General features: G+C 44.7%; 4 protein-coding genes across 4 annotated transcripts; 3 read left to right on the plus strand and 1 right to left on the minus strand.

Moving 5' to 3' along the window:
- Positions 1-630: 630 nt before the first annotated feature.
- Positions 631-1,248, minus strand: LAJ45_10726 (uncharacterized protein; the record flags this gene model as incomplete). The annotated part of the gene is made up of 1 exon (XM_046120243.1): positions 631-1,248. One exon carries the CDS (start codon positions 1,246-1,248, stop codon positions 631-633), a length of 618 nt encoding a protein of 205 aa, XP_045966593.1.
- Positions 1,249-7,954: 6,706 nt separating this feature from the next.
- On the plus strand, positions 7,955-9,850 carry LAJ45_10727 (uncharacterized protein; the record flags this gene model as incomplete). Its single annotated transcript, XM_046120244.1, has 1 exon — positions 7,955-9,850. One exon carries the CDS (start codon positions 7,955-7,957, stop codon positions 9,848-9,850), a length of 1,896 nt encoding a protein of 631 aa, XP_045966594.1.
- A 6,471-nt stretch (positions 9,851-16,321) lies between these two features.
- On the plus strand, positions 16,322-16,789 carry LAJ45_10728 (uncharacterized protein; the record flags this gene model as incomplete). The annotated part of the gene is made up of 1 exon (XM_046120245.1): positions 16,322-16,789. The coding sequence occupies one exon, from the start codon at positions 16,322-16,324 to the stop codon at positions 16,787-16,789; it is 468 nt and encodes a 155-aa protein (XP_045966595.1).
- Positions 16,790-17,808: 1,019 nt separating this feature from the next.
- Positions 17,809-18,363, plus strand: LAJ45_10729 (uncharacterized protein; the record flags this gene model as incomplete). Its single annotated transcript, XM_046120246.1, has 1 exon — positions 17,809-18,363. One exon carries the CDS (start codon positions 17,809-17,811, stop codon positions 18,361-18,363), a length of 555 nt encoding a protein of 184 aa, XP_045966596.1.
- Positions 18,364-21,033: the final 2,670 nt, after the last annotated feature.

Here is a 21,033-nt window from a genome sequence, read left to right on the forward strand (position 1 = left end):
CCGCCGTAGGTCAGTGCCTGGAATCTACTGCTCGTCGGTGCAGCAAACCTGATGTATCTTCAGAACCAGTCTTTACCCATACTAGGGGCCTGGGGGTTAGAGCGCTGTAACTCAAATGTTTACTGGTGTTCGATAGGAGTTCAACCAGACCAACCTAGAGCAGTAAAGTACCTTCTCATACTTCGCACATGGCAAAATATAAACCATAGCTGATGTGCCATACGCAGCGCTCTATTTGACAATTAGATCACCTCTAGCTTACGCGTAGCACAGGTATTGCCGGCGGAGGAGGAACTGTTTAGATGAGATTCGAAGTCATGGTGGATTTCTGCCGGGCCCACAATATGACTTTATAGAGTGAATATTTACTCAAAGGTTTTGGCTCAAAGGTCACATGGAGAAAGATAGGAACTTGATCAAATAGCCCTACCTCTCGGGGAGTGGAGGTGTAGGTTTTTGGTATATTAGGTGTTTTTAGGATGAATCCTGGAGCATAAATAGAAAATCTCTACTTCAAGAATCGAACACAAACATCAAAAGCGGGTTCCAAAACCCAATATATTATGTGCTTGCATATCCAAACCCCTAAGCCCCCACTCCAAGTCCGCCACCACCACCTCTACAAAGCTTTCACTCATCCCCCATCCTAATATCATAGTTATTACTCCACAGTACCGTTTCCTCCTTTTGCAACTCCGCCAGCACCTGAGCCTCAAACACCAACTCCCTATCCTTCAACCCCGCCGCCAACGTCGCCATCCTCCATGCTTGCAAATACTCCACATCCCCCGGCGGATACGCCAACACCATCGCCAGCCACCCCCTCACCTCGATATTCGCCGCATTCACCACCCCCACCGCCACCGGCAGCGCCATATCCCTCTGCATGTTGAGGAAAGCGCGTGTTCCGGCGGTCCACGGGGGGTCGATCCAGGCGCGCCAGGCCGCGTGGTGCGGTGACGTCTGCATGTCGTAGGTGTAGCGGTAGTACTCATTGAGGAGGAACTCATTGGCGGAGTGGGACGCGCTCAGGGTGGTGAGGGCGCGCTCGATCAGGGCGATGGTGGCTTGCGAGCGCGCGTAGAAGCCGGGGTCTTTGTGGAAGAGTGCGTTGGCGGGGGTGCGGCGGAGGTTGATTTGCGCGATGTCGGAGTTGAATCTGAGTTCTTGGAAGCCTGCCGGTGCCGGTGCCGGTGCTGGTGCTGGTGCTGGTGCTAGTGCTGGTGCTGGCGGTGGTGCTGGGGGCATAATGTATTATCGTGAGCAGGATATCTAGGGTGTAGAAGAATTCCAAGTGTATGTGGATGTTAATAGTTGGTGTTTATTTTTTTCCCTTAGTATTTTTTTCCATATGGCGAGACTGGTAGTGATAATACTAGTGTTGGTGATTTGATATAAAGCTACAGGTCGAATAATGGGCCCTTTGTTTTTCAGAACAGGGTATTGGAGGACATTTCTTTGTTCCTGATGTCCCTCTTTGTTGGCGTATGTCAACACCACCATCAGGGACGCTTTGTTCCCCATAAACCTTATACTCTGGCTACCTGATATCGCTAAGTAACGAGCGTATTCCGGCACCGACACCGGGAGCTGAACCTTCCATGTCAAAATTCCCGGCCCCATGGAGATGTTGGTGTTTTTGATGAAATATCTTCAGTTCTGGCTCAATCAAGCCCTTCGGCGGTACGACCTTGATAACGGCTTATACCGGTGGAATGGAATCGATTCTCGCACCAGCTTCCGTATCCTATTGCACAGAGATAAATTTCCATCATGAAGGTCCATACCCACCGGAGAAGTAGTTAAACTAAGATCATAGAGCCATATGCACGTGCCTATGGTTCCGTCTCAAGTTGATTGATGATTGTAGGTTGCCATCTTCCTCCTTAGGAGAAAGAGTCGGAATAGTGTAGATTAGTAATTAAGTTTAGCAATGGTGCTACTCCGTCTAGATATATTTCGCAATCGACTATAGCTATGTTCCCCATAACTGTTCTTTCCGGTGAGTCTACGCACTCAGCTGTATTATTTCCTGCAAGCAGAGCCCCCGATTCCGGAACACATCCCGGGAGATAAATGGAGCCGCGGTGATGCGACTCTGTGGCTGGTTGGAACACAAGTTGGTGTAGTTTGAATGCTTTGATATTTGAACATTGTGGATAAGGGTGACGGTATTGTTTCTGGTGGTTAAACAGTGCGTGGACCATGGGGTGGGCGCACATGGGCATACGTTGTGCGATGTCTGTGTGCACATTGGCTTGGTGGCACATTTTTTGGCATGTCAAATATCCATCATGCGTGAATTAGGACGAGTGAGAATAAAGCGATTATCGATTTCTTTATACGCAGCAGATTTTACTATGAGATGATATTAAAACTACGATTATTAATAGCTTCCCATCGGAACTCGAGTGCTGTCCACTAGCTCAAGTGGTTAAGGAGGTTACACCTGTCTAGGTTTCTTAAATCCGGGTCTTCACAATATATTTACCAATTTACCAGTCACCAATATTCGAAATCATCTATTCCTATCAAAGGTCACCAAGTGAGTTTCAAAACACCCCAAAATCATCCACATTACTAGCACCCCCCAATGCTATGTAAAAATACAAGGATCATTGCTCCCACACAGGCCACCAAATCTTCCACTGGCCCCCGAGACCGCCAACCCCCATCCATAGGTCTTCGACCTTATCCCCAAGCCACGAAAATAGAAGGTACGCCGAGATGGTAATAAGACCTCCAATTGAGCATCACCGACGATAATTGCGCTATTTTTGCCCCAACCAGCAGCTTAAAATGTTAGACTTATATCAAAATGTGGATTGGAAGACATGAACTCACATGAAGAGATCTTTTTCTTTCTAAAAATATATCGATGCCCGTGATATTTTCGGTCGACCAGATGTAATTGGGTCGAGTGAGACTTCCCGGAGACCGGCCCTGAAAAGGACGCCGCCCGGGAACAACTCAAAACGAAGCCCACAAGACCACAGTCGGTCCAGGGACCGCCCTTATCGGCTATGGCCATAGACAATCGGTTCTCTCTTACAGCACCCACAACTCAGCTAAGCCCTCCCTCCGGGAGAGAGGGGCTCTGTCATGATGCGTGCCCGCCCCACCATTTTCAGGGATCATGCATCCCGGTATATTCCCCGCCCACCTTCTCTGGAAGTCCTACCGGTGTATAGACAACCAGGTCTCTCTCACAAAGGATATGGGCGCGACTGGCCAATAGTGTTCCTCAGCTATGGGAATGAACATGTCAACATATTCGCCACATAGCTCCATCGGAAGTGCTATTGGCCCCAGCCCAAATTCAACGCTGGGTAGAAAATCATTCCCTATTGGATGATTAGCTTGAGAACGGCCCTTCCTTCGCATTAATATACTCGATTCAATTTTTATTTACTAACCTACACGTACTAATGTACTCTCGGTCCTTTCCTGGACATATATGTCTGTTGTGAGGTACAGAGACCTGTCAAACGGATTTTTAGCTTAACTTTCTTCCTCGACATTAATCCATTACATTACTAACCTCGGGAGATTGATATTTTCCCGGCCCACATTACCTAGGCACGATGTGAAGGTACGATATCTCTCTTACCCTGTTAAATCATTAGCCAATTTTCATCTTTTCACGGAGGTGGATCCCATTACTGACCAGATATCGTCCTTGTCCCACCAGAGGCCGATTCGGTTTGCTTGTTTAACAAGCAGAAAACAGCCGCTCTTATGGAGCTTTGGTGTTAAAGCTAGATATATTCATTAGCTCATTTGACTCTTAGATTCTACAAGCTCGTTGCGCGAGGAAAGTAGGAGCCTATACTGCAGGAGATAATTACCTTTGGCACCCTTCCAACTTCCATTCTGGACAATCGCACACAGATTTCCCTTGGACCTTCCCAGTAGCCCCTTGACACCTGGAACCGGCCCCACCTACACTGGGTAATACCTGCAACTTTGGCTAAATTAGTAAATTTTAGAGGGTTAGTAGTTGTCGGAGATAAATACCTGGCGAGTGGTTCCCGATTTTACAATACTCCTCCGCGGTCCGATCGAGGTGATCCACAAGCCTGTTCCTCGACCCTTGATTGTCTTGATAAGCTCTTTTAATTAGCCAGTTGAGCGTAGAGAGAAAGAAAAAAATAATGGAGATAAATACCGTAGATTTCTTCTCTACGTCCGCGATCCGCGCTACACACAAAGTGTAACACCGACACCCCCCTCAAATAGTAGTCGCTGATAGTATGGATTAGTATATCTGTTGAAACCGGAAATGATAAAGCTGGGGGTAATCGGTTACCTCTGCCACCCAACCCAGAGGTAATAGGTGCATTTCTGCTCCCCGCTCCTTATTCTCTAGATGGACAAAAATACTTAGCTGACACCCGAGATTAAGAGGATCCTAGGTTTCATACCTTTGGTACACCCCCAACCCCGGCGCACTACTAGTTTAAAAGGGGAATGTTTGCGGTTCAATTTCTGATCATTTGCGTGAGTAGATAGATCTGTTGATGCCAGAGAAGAAAGTGGTCAATGGATATCAATACCTATTATTCAGGTCCTCCCCCATACCTTCAGGATGATGATTCCATTGATCTCTTATTATTTTCGTTAGCCATTGAGCCCAACGGGAGAAAAGAAGTTAATGAATATAAATACTAGATTCAATTCGTCTCTTGCTCCACACCCCCAGCAGAGTAACCCACCTAAATGCTACTAATTTATATTAACAGATCTGTTAAGCTCAGAGAAGAAAAAGTCATGGATCGATATACATACCGACTTTTGTTTAATCACCTCCCACTCCGCACTCCCATAGTGAGGAACAAGTTCGCCTCCTCCTCTTCGATGGAAAGGCTGGAGGCCAATTCATAATGGGAAAGCCATCAGCGGACGAGTGGCCAAGCGGCGCTGCACCTTCTCAAAGTGGTTTGGATTGACGCAGCCCAGTGATGGGTCATGCGATAAGAATAAAGAAAGGGGATGAAAATTAAAAGAGAGTGATGGGCTTTTAGTAAATAGATGTATGTATAAATACTAAAAAGGCATCTTCAACAATGATTTTGATGGAGAGGGAGGAGAAGGAGGGAAAGCATAGGGGAGAGGAAGAGAAGACGGGGAAGGAGAAGGAGGAAGATTGGCCTCTGCTCAGGATATATAGTTCGGGATCTTCCCGTCTATACCCTTTCTCGAGCAAAGGAAGAGGGCCGTGGGACATTGGTAGATACTTTCACATGCACGTATGTTGAGGGGTGGCTCCGTCTAGATGTAGTCAACCAGAAAGCGACCCGGAAGGACCTCGAGTACACACAGCTGTCGTACCTTTAAACCAGTGACCGTCATGAGCCTGTGAGTTTCAATACACCAGCATTATCAATTAGGTTCCCCCCCCCCCCCCCCCTCTTCGGGCTCAATTTTACTTAGTCTACCGGGCTTCTCAACGCACCGATATACAGGGTTGACCGCCAGATACTAGAGATGAGTAAATCATCAACTAACTATGAAACTTTGATTTCCTGAAGTAATTGTGGTCCGTTGAGTTGTTTATATGATAAATCACAAACTATCACTCAGAGTACCTGATCATCAAGTAGGAGGGTTATACATTTTGATTCGTATCATTGATTATCCACTTCTTTCTTCAGTTGATATTCCTGAATATCCCACTAGCACTAAACCTTTGCTAATATGTAAACCTAGAGGAAGATTTTATCTTGCCCAAATATCCTGTAGCTTATCTAACAATACGTATTTTTTCTAAAATTAATGCAGAGCTTTTGACTAGCCTGACCACAGTTGTATTCCCCCAGTACCGACAACACTATATCTATCGAATTGATCATTGTCCATTGGGTCTCAAATCATGTAATATCACTCGACAGAGTTTCGTAGGTCGGCGTCATCAAATATCACTCGACAGACCAGTTTTTATTACATAAGAGAAATTGCTTCATGATCCCGGTATCACAATTAATTGTTCTTTTCATCTCATAATACATCTAATTACACATGAGCGCTTGAGAGTAACTCCCACCTACGGCGAGGAATGTCTCGAAAAAAAAGGGTGATCGGTTGGTTACAGGGGCCCTAGCCCTATTGGTTCACGGTGTTGTATCAATTAGAGTTCATTTGTGCGTCTAACCTTCCACTTATGGTACGAAATCGAATATGTAGTACAGTACATAGTCATTGTGAGTTTACCAGGCGCGCGCTCGTGCATATGCGGGCCCAATTCCCCGTTATCATCCACGGGGTCTCTTCGGTTTTATTCTTTTTATCTTCGCACAGAATCTAGCTCTTGGTACTACGGCACATGCAATGTTTGTTCCTGACAGACAGATATCTCACTCCCTTTCCCGCATGTGGCAGAGTATATAGGGAAGCTTAACTACATGTAGTAGATCATTCTTTCACTTTTTTCACTCCCGCCGGCGTTTTTTGTTGATTTTATAGTCTCGATTTTCGAGCCTTGTATACGGTCGGGCACACCCGTCAGGAGTTTGTGGTGGATTTTAGCACTTTTCTAATCAACCTTGTCATAATAGAAAAGACTCACAGGGGTGACATACTCGTGTAAAACGGAGCGTAAATGCTCATAAATCATGGAAATCAAAATATACTTTGTATTTCGTATATAGAGGTATCTCTTCTTTATTCTTGGTCTAGTATATTAGCCATCCGTTATAAAAATGTAGTTTGTTTTTCTGTATCGGACATGTCCGGGTGCCGGGACTTTTCGTCCAAATCTAAGTATTAGCACCGGACTCATAAAAAGCTCTTTCCCGGGTGATCTATCATGACATAACTAGAAATCAAATACTTCAAAGTATTATTAGCGACACGAACAGCGCCCAAATATCACTATCCTGGCCGCTTTTAATGACTTCCGCCGACAAGTCACGTACATATAGTAACTTGAAATATTAACGAGAGTACTTGTTGTACTCATCATTATCAATAGGCATCCTCGGATCACCTTTATAAAGCTTAAGGTGCATATTATAAGTACATGTATTTACCGCTATCTGAGAGGGTATCTGATGAAGAGATCGAGATCCTCGGTAAGTACGTGTGGGTGTGTGCACGCACGCGGCCTTTTACCTTCGCGGTGACGTTTAGATAAACTTAGAATTTGACGTCCGGTATAATTATATAAGGCCAGGTTCAAAATGTGGTCCTGGCTTCTTTCTCGCATGCAACGTGTCAAGTCCTACGAGGACTTTTCTCGACGTCCTCGCACGATACTTGTTTCTTCATCTAATCATCTATCCTTTTTATGCAAAGCTCTGAACACTACCCGCTGAATTGCTATAATTTCCATCACCGTCCGGTTGCTACCTGTGTCTCGTTGGACAACGTTTTCCGCGTGAAAGTGCGTATAATCCTAGTTAGCTGATATATCTCCTACTTGTCTCATGTCGCTAAACGCACCTGGTTTTTTTTTCATCAACAGATGGACCTCTTTGTTGGTTGGCGAAAGATCTTGCTTCCTATCCTTGTATATTCGGTTTTAGATACCTCCGCTCGCGCACTGCCGCAATCTCATGGCTTACATAAATCAATCTCAAATCGGGAGGGCCATTCCCCTTTCACACCATACCAACCTGATGTTGAAACAACGTGGATAAGCTGTGAACCAGCTACCGCTAATGGCGTCACAGACCTGGGCTGCACCCTCGTCAGTCATGATACACCGGTTCGCCGGAGATCGGCTATCTTACTTGGCCGGGATTCTCATTTGCATCATACCAATGTCGACGAGCCCCTTGATACAGAGAGCCCAGCTGCGACTCTATATCCATGCAGAATAAGAAATACATCTGGGGCTAGAAGGCTCAGATGTGGAAGGGCGAATCGAGCGTCTAGAAAAGTTTTAGATGATTCAACCTACGAATTGCTCATTTCAGAGTTACTAAATGGCCTACCAATATCTGTGGGCCCCAACATGACTCCAAATCCTGGACTCGATACTGTTGATTATTTTGTTCAAATGTATCCTGTCGACAACAATTATGATCTCCGTCTATTATCTACGTCAACACAACCGGAGCCAGAACCTGAAACTGGGACCCAACCAATTTCTCCCCGATCCATTCTCTCATCACACTTCTTGCTCAAATCTAGGGAGCAGAATCAAAATATGCACCCCGCTTCTGAAGTTCAAAACTCCGTCCAGAAGCGGATGGATGGGCTACTCGCCTTGGATATTAAAGGAGTATTATATTGCTGGTATCACGAGAATAAGTATTATACGGAAGTTGAGCTTAACTGTGGAATTGAAGTTGAGGCTGAAGCCCTTATCGCTGTCTCTGATGATGATGATGATGATGATGATGATAATGATAACGATGATGATCCTGAAACCTCTTCAGCTCGCGCGCAGCAGGACTCTTATCAAGACCAGCTTGTCAAATATCTTTATTCGTTGACAATTCCTCCACTGATTGCACTTTATAATTCGGAAGAGGGGTCAGAAGAAGCATGGCTCCAAGTACCAAAGGGTGCTGCAAGGTTGATGGTCGTCAGGTTATCGGAACTCATTGGGGATACGGGTTTTGACATTTCCAGTTTCGACTGGAAACCCGTCGTAAAAGGCGTAATGTCTAATTTGCGCGAGGCAGCAAAAAAAAAGAATGGATCGGAGAACATGAGCTCAATAGTACTTTTCGAAATGTTACTCGGACACTACCTCGAGCTTTACTCGGGGAATTTCTCATTTCCAGACGATCAAGACTTCCAGGGTATCTCTACCGAAACTACAGATGGCCACATTGGATTTTTTAGTTACGATAAGAAGAATGAGGAGCATGTTCGACGGCAACTTATCTGGAGCAGCCAGAAAAGGGATACTTCGCATATGGAAAGTAAATATGAGGATATTGCAGATCCTCAATCTGGTATTGTTATCGACCACTGGTTCCGTTGCTTCGACGGCTTAGGCTCGAAAGTGTTATGTGAGATTCCTGATTGGTACCACCATGGCCAGGAAAATGTGGAGAGACTCCGTGCTAAAAGGCACAACAAGATTCTGAAAAGCCGTCAAACTGATGATAAGTTTCAAGTCGGGCAGGAATCCCCAGCACACTTTTCTGCAGGTCCACCGAGGTTATGGAAAAATTGTAAATTTGGTCGGCACGGTGCAAAGTATTACATGGCATGTCCACTTACACCTCACCCTGAATATGTTGGAGATGTTGGGCAAGATTCAACTGGAGGTTACAAAGATCCCCTCGTAAGAAGGGGTGTGATCACACCACCACTTAGCGGTATCTTAGCAACCCCTACGGACCTTGAGACGCCTTCACTATCAGTTTTGAGCCAAAATACACCCTTTGCTACCGATACACTTCGAGTAGCATCATCGTTGACTACACCTAATACCCCACCCCACGCTGCACCACTAGCACTGCCTAGCACACGTCCAGCCTTCGGCAAGATGGGAGACACTCTTGCTTATATTGGGTTTTTTACTTTACTCATTCTCTTCGCATTAATCATGTTTCTAGTCGCAAGCAATCTCTTCCTCACTCTGCAAGATGCCTTTGATGCTCTCAAAGAATGGAAAGATAGGCAATATGGTTCAAAGAGCAGGGGCTCAGCAGTGGAAGAAACCAATCTGGATCAAAGCCCAAACCACCCAGCGCCGGCATACATTTCTAGTGATAATGTTTATCACATTGGGAGCGGAGCGAGTGCCCCGATAAGTGCAGCTTTGATGGAGATCAGGCGGCTATCCATGGCAAGTACAGGGAGTCAACCAGTGGATGAAGGCGGAGATACAATTAAAAGGAAGAAAGTTGCGATGAGGGGTGTCGTGGACGAAGAGATTGGGGTAATATGAGCGGGTAGTAGAGCTGTTACAAATATTGGTGCGGGGGCAGCTGAGATTATTGGCCAAGCACTTGTATTGTGCTATCGCATCCTTGTTCATTATTTTTGTTACTTGCAGTTACTGTTCTGAGCAAAAAATTGATGCGGAAATGCAGTATGTTTTCATCGTTATCTTTAGGTTGTGCGGACACGCACTTCATGTTGAAATAATCATGATACCTTAAGATTCAAGCCACAGTCCACAAGAATGATAATATGTGATGCTATTAATACATGGTAAGACACCAAGCTAAGGGCACCATAATAGCTCGTCATTATTCTGCATGCATCATCGGAGCCCACCAATGAGCATTTGGGGAACAAGAGGAGTTTAATTGGACCATGCGCATATACCAAGGGTTAGGGTTGGCTCCATGGTGAGCAACTACGTACCCATCCACATACCACCTAATACACATGATTTCTAAAATAGCTATTATATTACATCCAATCACAACCTCTATTTCTAGGAGAACAGACCAACACCCCACAAATTTCAAGCCAATCTGGTTTCCCACAATATCCCCCACCCTGCGCAGCCAGCCAGTTACTCCATCCCCAGTCTGCCCCAGTACAAGAACGGGGGAAAGAAGGTGGACTAGTTAAAAAACCAATTATAAACTAACGGCGAAGAGTAACCTCCATCTAGCCATCAGAGCACTGTTGTGTGAAGGGTCAATGATTATTGTGGTTGTAGCGGTGCAGCGTGTGGCGCTGATTGTATCGCCTATACCCCCTTCCATCTCCTGGTGCAATGCGATGGAACGTTTGGTGGTTTAGCTCGATGGACTTATACTCTCTTATTAGAACCTTTTTTGTCGGCTTTTCTCGTTTGATTGTTAATTTATGGGTGATTTCTGGCGCTTACTACTTCGGTCGCGAGGAGTGTTGATAGAACAGCTTCATGGGCAAAAATGAAGACGGCAAAATTATGTTATATTATTTCTGTAAAACCAGTTAAGAGTGAGAGGTGGAAGAGATAAAAAGAAAAATGAAATTGGGTATTGTCGGTGCCATGAATCGAACATGGGTCCTCTCGGAGATGTGTGACCACAACGAGAAGTACTAACCACTATACTACACCGACTTGACATCAAACTCGCTTATATTTTACAAGAACCATTTTCCCAACAAATACGAGCAGACATTCTTATGCGACCGTGTTAGATTTCCGAAGGTAGAAATTCATCCTCTCACAATACAATTTCAGAATAGAGTGGTTACACCGCAAGACGGTAAAATCGACACTTGACTTGTGTTCTTCTCGATCGGAATTTGTGCAGATAGATAACACCGAAGTAATGCCGACAGTGTCTGCTTCGACCTAAGTACTTTTTTTCTCACTTGCTCCGCCACTACGGCGAAGTATCCCATCCTATGCCGGAGGAGGAGAGTCAGGCTTTTTCATAGGCAGCTGTCCGGCCGGCCGGGTTAATTAGAAAGTGCACTTTACGAACCGAAAGCACGGTATGCTGATCTGATCACTATCGGCTAGCCGTGCTTGGACGCATATATAATTGTAGGTGCCGCAAAATCCCAATACCAAGCAACTGGGCCGGGCAGTATTTCCCTGGGATTGGCCAATCAAACTAGTCCAGATCTTAACTTTTGTAGAACTCCAGCCCAGTTCGATTTCCCTTGTATAACAATACTGAAGATTGAGGCTTGGTAGGTCAGTACGGTGACTAAACCAAATCCTACTGAGTATATCGACTCTGAGGCTGTTTATTAGTACGCGGGTCAAGAATTAGAGCGGTCAAAAGGGGAGTAGAGAGGTGAGATACTTGTGTCTAAGGAAATTTAGTAGCGTGCACTGCTGCCTGGGTGATGGGCAGGCTGTTTGTGTCGCTGGTGTTTTGTTTGCGATATCGAGTGGTGTAAGGCACTAGCTTCCTAACTGGTCGGGGTCCTCCCAGCGTGCAACAATCTGATAGATCATGTGGGCTAGCAATCTGGTAATTTAGACTTTGTGAACATCTTCTGAGTTTTTTTAAGGTCTCCTAGCATTGAGGTATGCTAGCGTGGAGGGGGGGTTTCACTCACCATCATATATCGCCGAGCTCGCCTGGAACTCCCTCGATCCTCAAGCCATTTGAGCCCTACTACTTCTGCACATATAGTCGCTAGGGAACATATCTGCCCCTTGGTGAGAAAATTCCTGACGGTGATACGCTCCACTAGAGTTGATTTGCTGTAAGTAGAGATGACTTATGGTAACCTGTATAATCTCCTACTCATATAGGATGAGACATATCGGCAGGTGATATCAAAGCCACTGTTGTAAGTATCGATTCATGCAGAGTATAGGCGCAATCACCGAAAGCTATGTATCCCAAGAAGAAGTGAGCTTGCAGTCGAGAAGGCTGGTCAATTAGGCGAAGAAGAAGCCGGGAATGGCGGGGTGAGCTTAATTACTTGGCGAGTTGTGGGGACGGGAGGCGGTGACAAGGCAAGAACAAGAATTCTAGAAGACACGCATGTACATATATGCATGAAGCTAGTACACATCCTTACGTTATCAATCTGGCTTAATTGTAATCAGTACACACAAAGCACCCTCACACCTTTCCCCAACTCCATTTCATCCTACCTTCACCACAAATTTGTGAACTTCTACTTTATCTTGGCTCCCTGACTGGATATCTTATACGAACAGATAGTTCATCGGGCACTACATGTTCTTACTCGTTTGGCGCCTGTCATTTGAATCGAGTCATTCTCTTGGTAAATTTCAGGCACCCGTATAAGTTAGAGGTCTACTAATGACCGAAGGTGTGTATTTTAACACTCTGATCATATATATGAGAATATGTCTTAATATTTAAAAAGTTATGGTTAATTGTTTTCAATATGAGTAGTCTATCCCGCGCTGGTGACAGAATCCGCTCGACCGAAAATACCGGAACCGATCAAGACCCCCTGGATTGTGTTATAGATCAGAAAAGAACAGAGATGATTCATTTATTATACGCAGAGATAGGTTGTATTCGAGGTTAGTTTATGTCTCGCTACGGCGCTCTCTGAATTAACTAGCCGTTCTGACTAGCTTATTTTCTAGGCTAGAATTGTCATACAAAATCTCGCACTATGTGCATATGATCATCTCCCGTTCGTGTTTCGAGGTCTTTCGATGCCTCACAGCGAGTTCGAATAAGATCAATACATACATAATCCAAGCGTTTCTGGCCCGGGATTAGGAACACCTGACGCTCATAATAGTAATTCGGATATTCAAATCATCTGCTATCACTCGACGCCCTAGAAGACGGTGAACTGACTCCTGGGTATATCGACCAGGCGATTCGTCCGTATATGCCTCTTTTAATCGACAAACCCTAGAAGAATACGAAGTCACTGACGGATATTCGAGATAGAAAAGATTAGACGATCTTACGGAATTATCTCTTGTGATCAGGGTTAGGTTTCTAATAACAGAGCTTCTATATATGAAGGAAGACTCATACTATATCAAGACATAGGAGGGCGAGCGCGAGTATAAGGATTTTTCCCCTTTCTAAGAAATTGGGACTGATCTTTGCCAATAGATCTACCTATACAATGCTGCAGCCAGGCTTCCTCCGCTAATTCTTTCTCGACCCAGCAACGCAGAATTAAGACGAACCGATGACGTGAAAATAAGGTTGAGGCTCTGTGAGGCTTAAAGCTATCAGCCTATCACTGCTTATATGGAGGCAGATCAAGTGTATCTACATCTACTCGCACGTCAATTATGTATTTGCCCAACTAGCAAAACACACCAAAAATCGAGGTTTTCAACAACTCATAAAAAGTCCCACACCTAAACCAAAATATCAATGACCAAGTATAGTATAATTTTGATAAAGGCGGTCCATGCTTCAAATTCTTGGTCCCATTGAGATACTGGTAAAGGTGCCATAAAAGGACCCTTTTAGATACATTTCACCTTCAGGGCTTGTTCTTTGTAGATATGGCCTAAAGGTGGCCTGTAGAGTCTTTCAGGTGTCTAGATAGAAGACACATAATTTCAGGGGAGATGGGAAAGCTCTCTGGATTCTGTGTGTGTTTTGCTGGTTGCGCAAATACATACTTGATATGCGAGTATACGCCCTACACAATATAGATTGGAGACCAGTCCCACCTACGGCTGATTTTCTTATTCCTCCCACACACACCCTCCACGGCCATCTAGAGCACGTAGCGGCCGGCCGGGGTAGCTGTCTGATCTTACCAATATTCGCGGGTAGTATTACATCTTCAGCGCCTTCTTTTCCTAGGTTGGAAGATATGTACCCCGACCATGGCCCCGGAATACGTCATGTCTACCAGGAACGGCGCTCACACAGAGAGTTTGCTGTCTTGAGGCAGATTCGAGCTGCGCAGAATTTTTATTTAATGAGCGCCAGGTTGATTAGCGACGTTGTGCCTGCATCTGACGTCTTTTTACTGACGTTGTGTTGTTTCATTAAATGCTAGGCCGATTCTGAACACAACTACATACCGGCAGTTGTGTGGCGCTGGATAATATATGCAAACAAAGGTTTTTGAAACCAAGGCTGACCTATCACGAGGCAATTCTACACTGCGAGGGTGTCTAGGTTTCAGTTTTTTCTCTCCCTCGAGTCTATACAGCGTGAGATAAAATTATTGTAGAAGTATGGGAAGAGTCCTATTGGCTTGCCCAGCCATAGAAACCCTGTTTTTAGACCCCTGTTTCTACAATAATTTTCCCTCTCGCTGTATTCTCGTAGAATAATGAGCTCCGGTTTTTTATTAGCTGTGTGGCGGTGCTCCTCACAAAATTTCGGGTATGCCGAGTGAGAGCGGAGGTAATGACAAATCTGATAGAGAACTCAATTCATTCAAGTGGGGTCGAGGTGAGTTCTGGTCGAGGATATCACACCTACAGTTAGCTAATCAATTATACAATGCTAATTTGACACAGTGGGATCAACTTCGAACTTCATCAATCAATCAAGGATTCCTGAACTTCATTTGACCAGCATTAAACCAAGTCCAATTTTCTTGCGCTAAAGTTCTAACCTAGATACCTAGTTACAGACAAAATAAACCTCCCTTAAATACTCCAAACTTCAACGGTTAGTAAAAGGAATATCAACGAATAGTAACGATTCCGGTGCATCTACGGCGTTCTTTCGGAATATTTTCACTATGAACATTCCGACGATGCTGGCGAAGATTATCCTGGCGTGCAAAACCATTATCACCAGTTCTCGCGCAGCCGATGAACGGGCAAGAAATCTTCTGCCTTGCATAAATTCCCCCATTCCGATGTTTGGTGTTCCAATGTCTATTAAAGCGGCCTCGGGTGGTGAGAGATGATTCGCAGCCATTTGCGCGACATTGAATGGAGAGTTTCATTTTCTCATCCATAGTGCATTTATGTTGTCCTCTGTGATATCTAGTCAGATTCTGCAATAAGAATAGACGCCTAGATATACTTACTCGAACCATCCCTCGACGCAATCGTCTCCACATCTATTATTCCTCCTTGGTGTCGTGGTGGCCAAACTCATGGCTTGTAAGGTGGGCACAGGTGCAATCGATTGTGCTTCTCCCGGAGGCCATAAGCTGGGGCTAACGACATTCGAAAGCCGATAATAGTTGTTGTGGTTGTAGATTGACTGTTGACCTATGTGAAGTTCGGGAAACATTGCCGCCTGGCCGACGAATTGTTGATTGCCTGGCTGACAGTCTAACAAATCCACAACTGGGGACGAAGCTACACCGGTAGGGGTGTCGTATAAGTAAAGTGGGGGGGAATCGAAGTTAGCAGGTGCGAGAGGTTGATTTAAGCTGTAGTCTGGAATGTTGTGGTCATCGCTCATCGCCGTATCGTTGCTGTGAATACTGCTATGGGGGGAACCCCGGACAAGGCTGTAGTAGCTGTCGAAACTCTGGAAGAGGGAATCGCTAGACATAGATATGGTGGTAGCTCTTACTGGAGAGAATACGAAATATTTCCTTGGAGTAAGTATTGATTGATAGATATAGATTTTCCTGTTTAAGGACGGCGGACACCACTCTGTTTATATATAAGAGTCCCCAGCAGCATCTCCGGATATACCTCCCTTTTCTGATTGCGGATGCAATGCATTCATGCCTCAAATCACGAACCCAATAAACTCCCAAATCATACGAACCTGACACAGATCTGTTTGTATTTGCAGTCATTGATGCATCTTGTTGTCCACAAATAGCCTCATGAGCCGCAAAATTGATTTTTCCATAAGAGTCACGTATTTAGCAACATCCACCAATTACTCAAATCCAACTGCACCAGGCGGGGGGAATTCTCCTCTGAGAAGATCAAACAAGGCAACCTATAACGTATTCCACTGGGGAAATGATCAACACCGTGAAAGTGACTAAGCAAACCCCACCTTAAAATATGTGAATGCGGGGAAGAAAATCTCAGTATCGCAACCTACAGTAACCAAAAATGGCCCGGAAAGGCACCAAAAAGAAACTTGATGATGAAGAGCGGGTTCTGGCCGCGGTCAAAGCCTATAGAAGCGGAAAGTTCAAAAATATCAGAGATGCAGCTATGGCTCACGATATCACCTATGGGAAACTCCGGAACCGCCTTGCCGGTGTCCAGTCTAAAACTCATTCGCATATAGATCAGCAAGCTCTCACTCCTGCAGAAGAGAAGGCGATAGTGGCTTGGATTGTTCAACTAGATATATGGGGATTCCCACCCCGTATGAAATATGTTAAAGACTTGGCCACCAATTATGTCCGCAGCCATGGTGTCAAAAATCCGAATTTAGGGGTTAATTGGACCACTAGATTCCTTACTCGCCACCCAGAATTGGAGTCAAAATTCGCAATTCGGCTAGACAAGCAAAGGGGCTTCGCTAATAATCCCAAAGTGATTAAGGACTTTTTCAAAAAGGTAAAGCTTTAACCGGTGGTGTAATCAGAAATTTAGCCTATAAGCGACTAACAACGTTACTGCAGCTCCATGAACTGATCCGAAAGCACCATATTTTACCAGAAAACACATATAATATGGACGAAAAAGGGTTTTTAATGGGACAGGGGAGAGCTACCAGAGTTATCTGTCAGAAAGGAAAGAAGCGAAATTTCAAAGTTCATGATGGCGACCGTAGTCTCATAACTGTCCTGGAGACGGTATCGGCAGTTGGTGATTACCTACCACCAACGATTGTATATAAAGGAGTAGCACAATATGAAGGATGGCATGCTTTGGTGAAAGCAGGTGACAAAGCCTATTTCAGCTTTTCGACTACTGGTTGGTCCAATCGGGAGATAGGATTATCATATCTTCACAACAATTTTGAACCGAATACAAGAGACAGGTAAGTACTATCAAATTACTACTGAAGTGCTTTTAAAGTATTTCCTAATTAAATTATATAGAGCAGGAGGAAACAAACGGTTACTGATAATTGATGGGCATACCTCACACGTCGCTTGGGAGTTTTTCGATTTCTGTTTGGAGCATGATATTATTCCTCTCTGCTTGCCGGCACACTCGACACACCTCTTACAACCATTGGATGTTGGATTGTTTGGTCCTTTACAAGGCAACTATTCAAGATTGCTAGATGATTTTATAGAACGTGAGAACTGTGGCATACATAAAGGAACTTTCTTCCCGTTGAGTCTCCCCATTTCCGACCCTATAGGGAAGAAAAATATTAACATACGGACAGTCTTTTGATGAAAGCACGGGAACTTACTTACACACAAAAGAATATTAAAAGTGCTTTTGAAGCTACTGGCATCTACCCACTCAATCATAGACGTCCATTGAATATCATTTCCGAAGTACTCGTTGCGAAATCTAACTCACCCGCATACACTAAAATCAAAACCAATAATTTAAATGGCAACAACCCAACTACAGCACCCCGTACTCCTCAACATGGAAAGAGCGTACACACTCATATTAGGCGAACAATGTCACTCTTTCATAGCGTGACACCTCAATCTGCATACCGTCAAATTATGGTTGAAAAACTGGCCAATGCGGCAGCGCAATCAAGTGCTGAAAATGTCATTTTGCGGGAGGAGCTCAAGAGGTTACGGGAGCGGGGACAAACAGATATGACAAAGGTTAAAAGCCGTAAAGTACTCTCAAAAGCACTAGTAGTAACTGTAGATTGTGTTCTCAAGTTGCGCGCACAACAGGAAGAGAAGGATAGGGCCGCAAATGAGAAAAAGGTCAGGGCCGCTCTCAAGAAAAAAGAAAAGGAGGAACAGGAAGAGAACAAACCCCGAATTCAAAAGAAGAAAAACCCGGCCAAACAGGCATCTCAGCGAACTCCTATTGTGCATTTTGAGGAGGGGGACGGTTTCTCTACTGATGAGGGTGCAGCTAGCGAGGGTGGTCAAGAATTTGAGGTCTCACCTGCATATATAGATAGAACTACAAGTAGAAGAAGTTTAGAAGTCCCTAGTATAGAAAGTAGTATTAGTACGAGGTCTGGGAGGAAGCTGAGAGCACATAAGTAGCAATTATAGGCGCAATCATAGTATAATAACATCGGGTCCTGCTTAGTCACTTTCCCGGTGTTGATCATTTCCACGGTAGAATACGTTACATGATATTGCTCACACCCGAACATTAATTGGCCCATGGAAGCTGTAGAACTGAGTGAAGATTCCTCGAATAGGAGCACAAATCGCCCGATAATGTCCGTTCAACATTGAAGATGTATAATAATCCAATAGACACCTGAGTTGAATTCAAAGAGTGATCATATCATATCTCATTTGTCGGCGGGGGTTTTGATGTATCCCAAAGTTCTGAAAACGTGGCCGACATCTCACGGGGGGCGCACAAGACTCACATGTTCGCCCTGATAACCCCCACGAAATCAATATTCCCTTGAAAATCTAGCTCCGATTTAGATTCTTAACTACACGTAGCAGTGAGAAGTCATGTATTAGACACCTATCTGATCCTAGGCTGAACTCGGAGAGAAAGAAGCTCTGCTTCTCCTCCACACTATGTAGGCTTCGTGGCTTCTTCTTTATGTCGTTAGGTAGCCAATATTGCATCATCAATTGAAATGGATCGATTTGACTGGTCACTCGACTTGACCGGTCTCTGAATTGGATCGTGAAAGTTTCAAAGGTTTTGCGATATGAAATGTGTAGGTGCTAGTAGCTAAAGATCCGCCTTGCACAGCTAGATTGTGCCTAACATAAGCTTTAGCGCATGGTGTAGGAGAAGCAATATCCCCGGCGCTCATTTTTTATGCCGAGATTACGATCTTGATCTCCCCAAGTTCGAGGGGAAAAAAAGTAATCACCCATGAGACGTACTAATCATGTTGTTTTGGTGCTCTGAGCGCACATAGTCTCCCTGCTTTCAAGATGAGATCTATGAGTAGATTGGACGCATGAACCATTAGATCATGAGCTCTGCAATCGTGTATATATGTGCGCGCAGATTCCCCCTCCAGACAAAGGACCTAATATTTTAGAGTTAATCAAGGCAGTAAATGGAACTTGAACACGTACTCTATCTTTTCCAGCACACTCAGGTGGACGACGTGCTTTACCAGGTTAATACCTGAGAATCAAATCTACTATTTAACCTCGTAATATCTGGAGATAGTGTGACCAATACATCGAGATGGAGGACTATTTGGCCTAGAATGGGTTTTTTCTCCTGGAATCTCACTCGTACAAGAGGAATCTTCTGTAACACCAGAGTATGCATGTCTAAGTCGATAGAAAACTGCATCCTATGGTATGAAAACGGTGAGCCCCTGTTATTCAGAGAATGTTTCGGTTACATACAGGGTTGAGATCTGCAATATGAATTCATTCGTTACACGTATTCTACCACGTTTTTGCGGGAGTGCCTAGCTGGTACTGTAAGGCTTTTAGTACGTTGGTTGTTTTCTTTCCCAAACCAATATTAGCACCTTTCTTGAAATAGACTCTATATCTGGAGGGGCCCCATCAATCAAACGAATCCGTACCTATCAATTTTTTAAGGTGTTGGGATACCGCTTGACACATGTATGCATGGAATGTGTGCGCAGTCTAGTGCGCAATGCATGACTGCGGCCACTTGCCCCCCTGGGCCCACAAATTCTCAACATAACCTCTGCACCTATCCGATACCAGCAGTGAACGAGAAATATCAATGGTATATTGAAGAAATAATCTAGGTGATGATTTGACGGAATGCGGCTAATTTTCTCCGTTCGAATTGACCACTCGGTCGTTGATCGCAGAGTGACAAGCGATACGGAAGCCAGATGATAAAGACTATGAATTAGCGATGGAAGCAAAGCACAAGAACACAGGAAGTCCTTCGGCTGCCCCCAGATAATCACACCCTATTGCGAGGGTAGCGGCCGAGAAGATATTGTCTGGAAATGACGGTGAACATGGTAGGTATTTATGTAGATTTAAGATAGGGTGTTTACTTCGGCCGATTGCAGCCATTTCGCCGCTGTGGCCATTGCGGCGGGCGATCAGGGCTCCTATATATTCCCCCGACGTCATATATGCAAAGCTTGTTATGACAGCAAAGCCAATTAGAAAATATCCCGAACCTTGGAGATAAAAGTTGGTCGTGGGGTCCTAGCCAATCACAGCCTGTAGCCCAGTCATGCACATTTCCTTACCCTTGAAACAAAGAGATTAGGTACACGTAGATTCCATGTACATATGACTTCGAATGGGTCTAGACCAATCATTTTCTTCCACTCGCGCTTGCCCGAGGCCTATTATCGCGTATTGTTTACTTCCCGGTGCCGTTCTTCGATTCCTTAGATACTTTTGGAATCCCGGCCGACGCCGTGTTTCGTTCACTGAGTTGCAACTGGCGTGACGTTTTAAATAAATCACATAAAAGAAACAGATTCCGGCCTTGCCACGCTCTCTGTATGCTTGCTGTACGGCCTAGATGGACCAATCAATCAGTAGAAATTGTATCTACGCAGCGCAGTTTGGGAAAGCACGACAGAATTCAGACTACAGTGATCAACACCTCAGTCTAACAGTACCGGTAGAAGTTTCTAGGTGCGAAAATGTTCGCTGGAGCTCAATATTGTGATATTCAGATTCGAATTCAAACGCAAAGGAATAAGTTGGCTTTATACGTGGTCCAATCTCTATTTAACTCTCCTCATAAATTATAAATGCGGGACGTTGACTTAA

This window comes from Morchella importuna (genome assembly GCF_003444635.1).
Source record: "Morchella importuna strain M04M26 chromosome Unknown Morimp01GS049, whole genome shotgun sequence".
Taxonomy (NCBI): Eukaryota; Fungi; Ascomycota; class Pezizomycetes; order Pezizales; family Morchellaceae; genus Morchella; species Morchella importuna.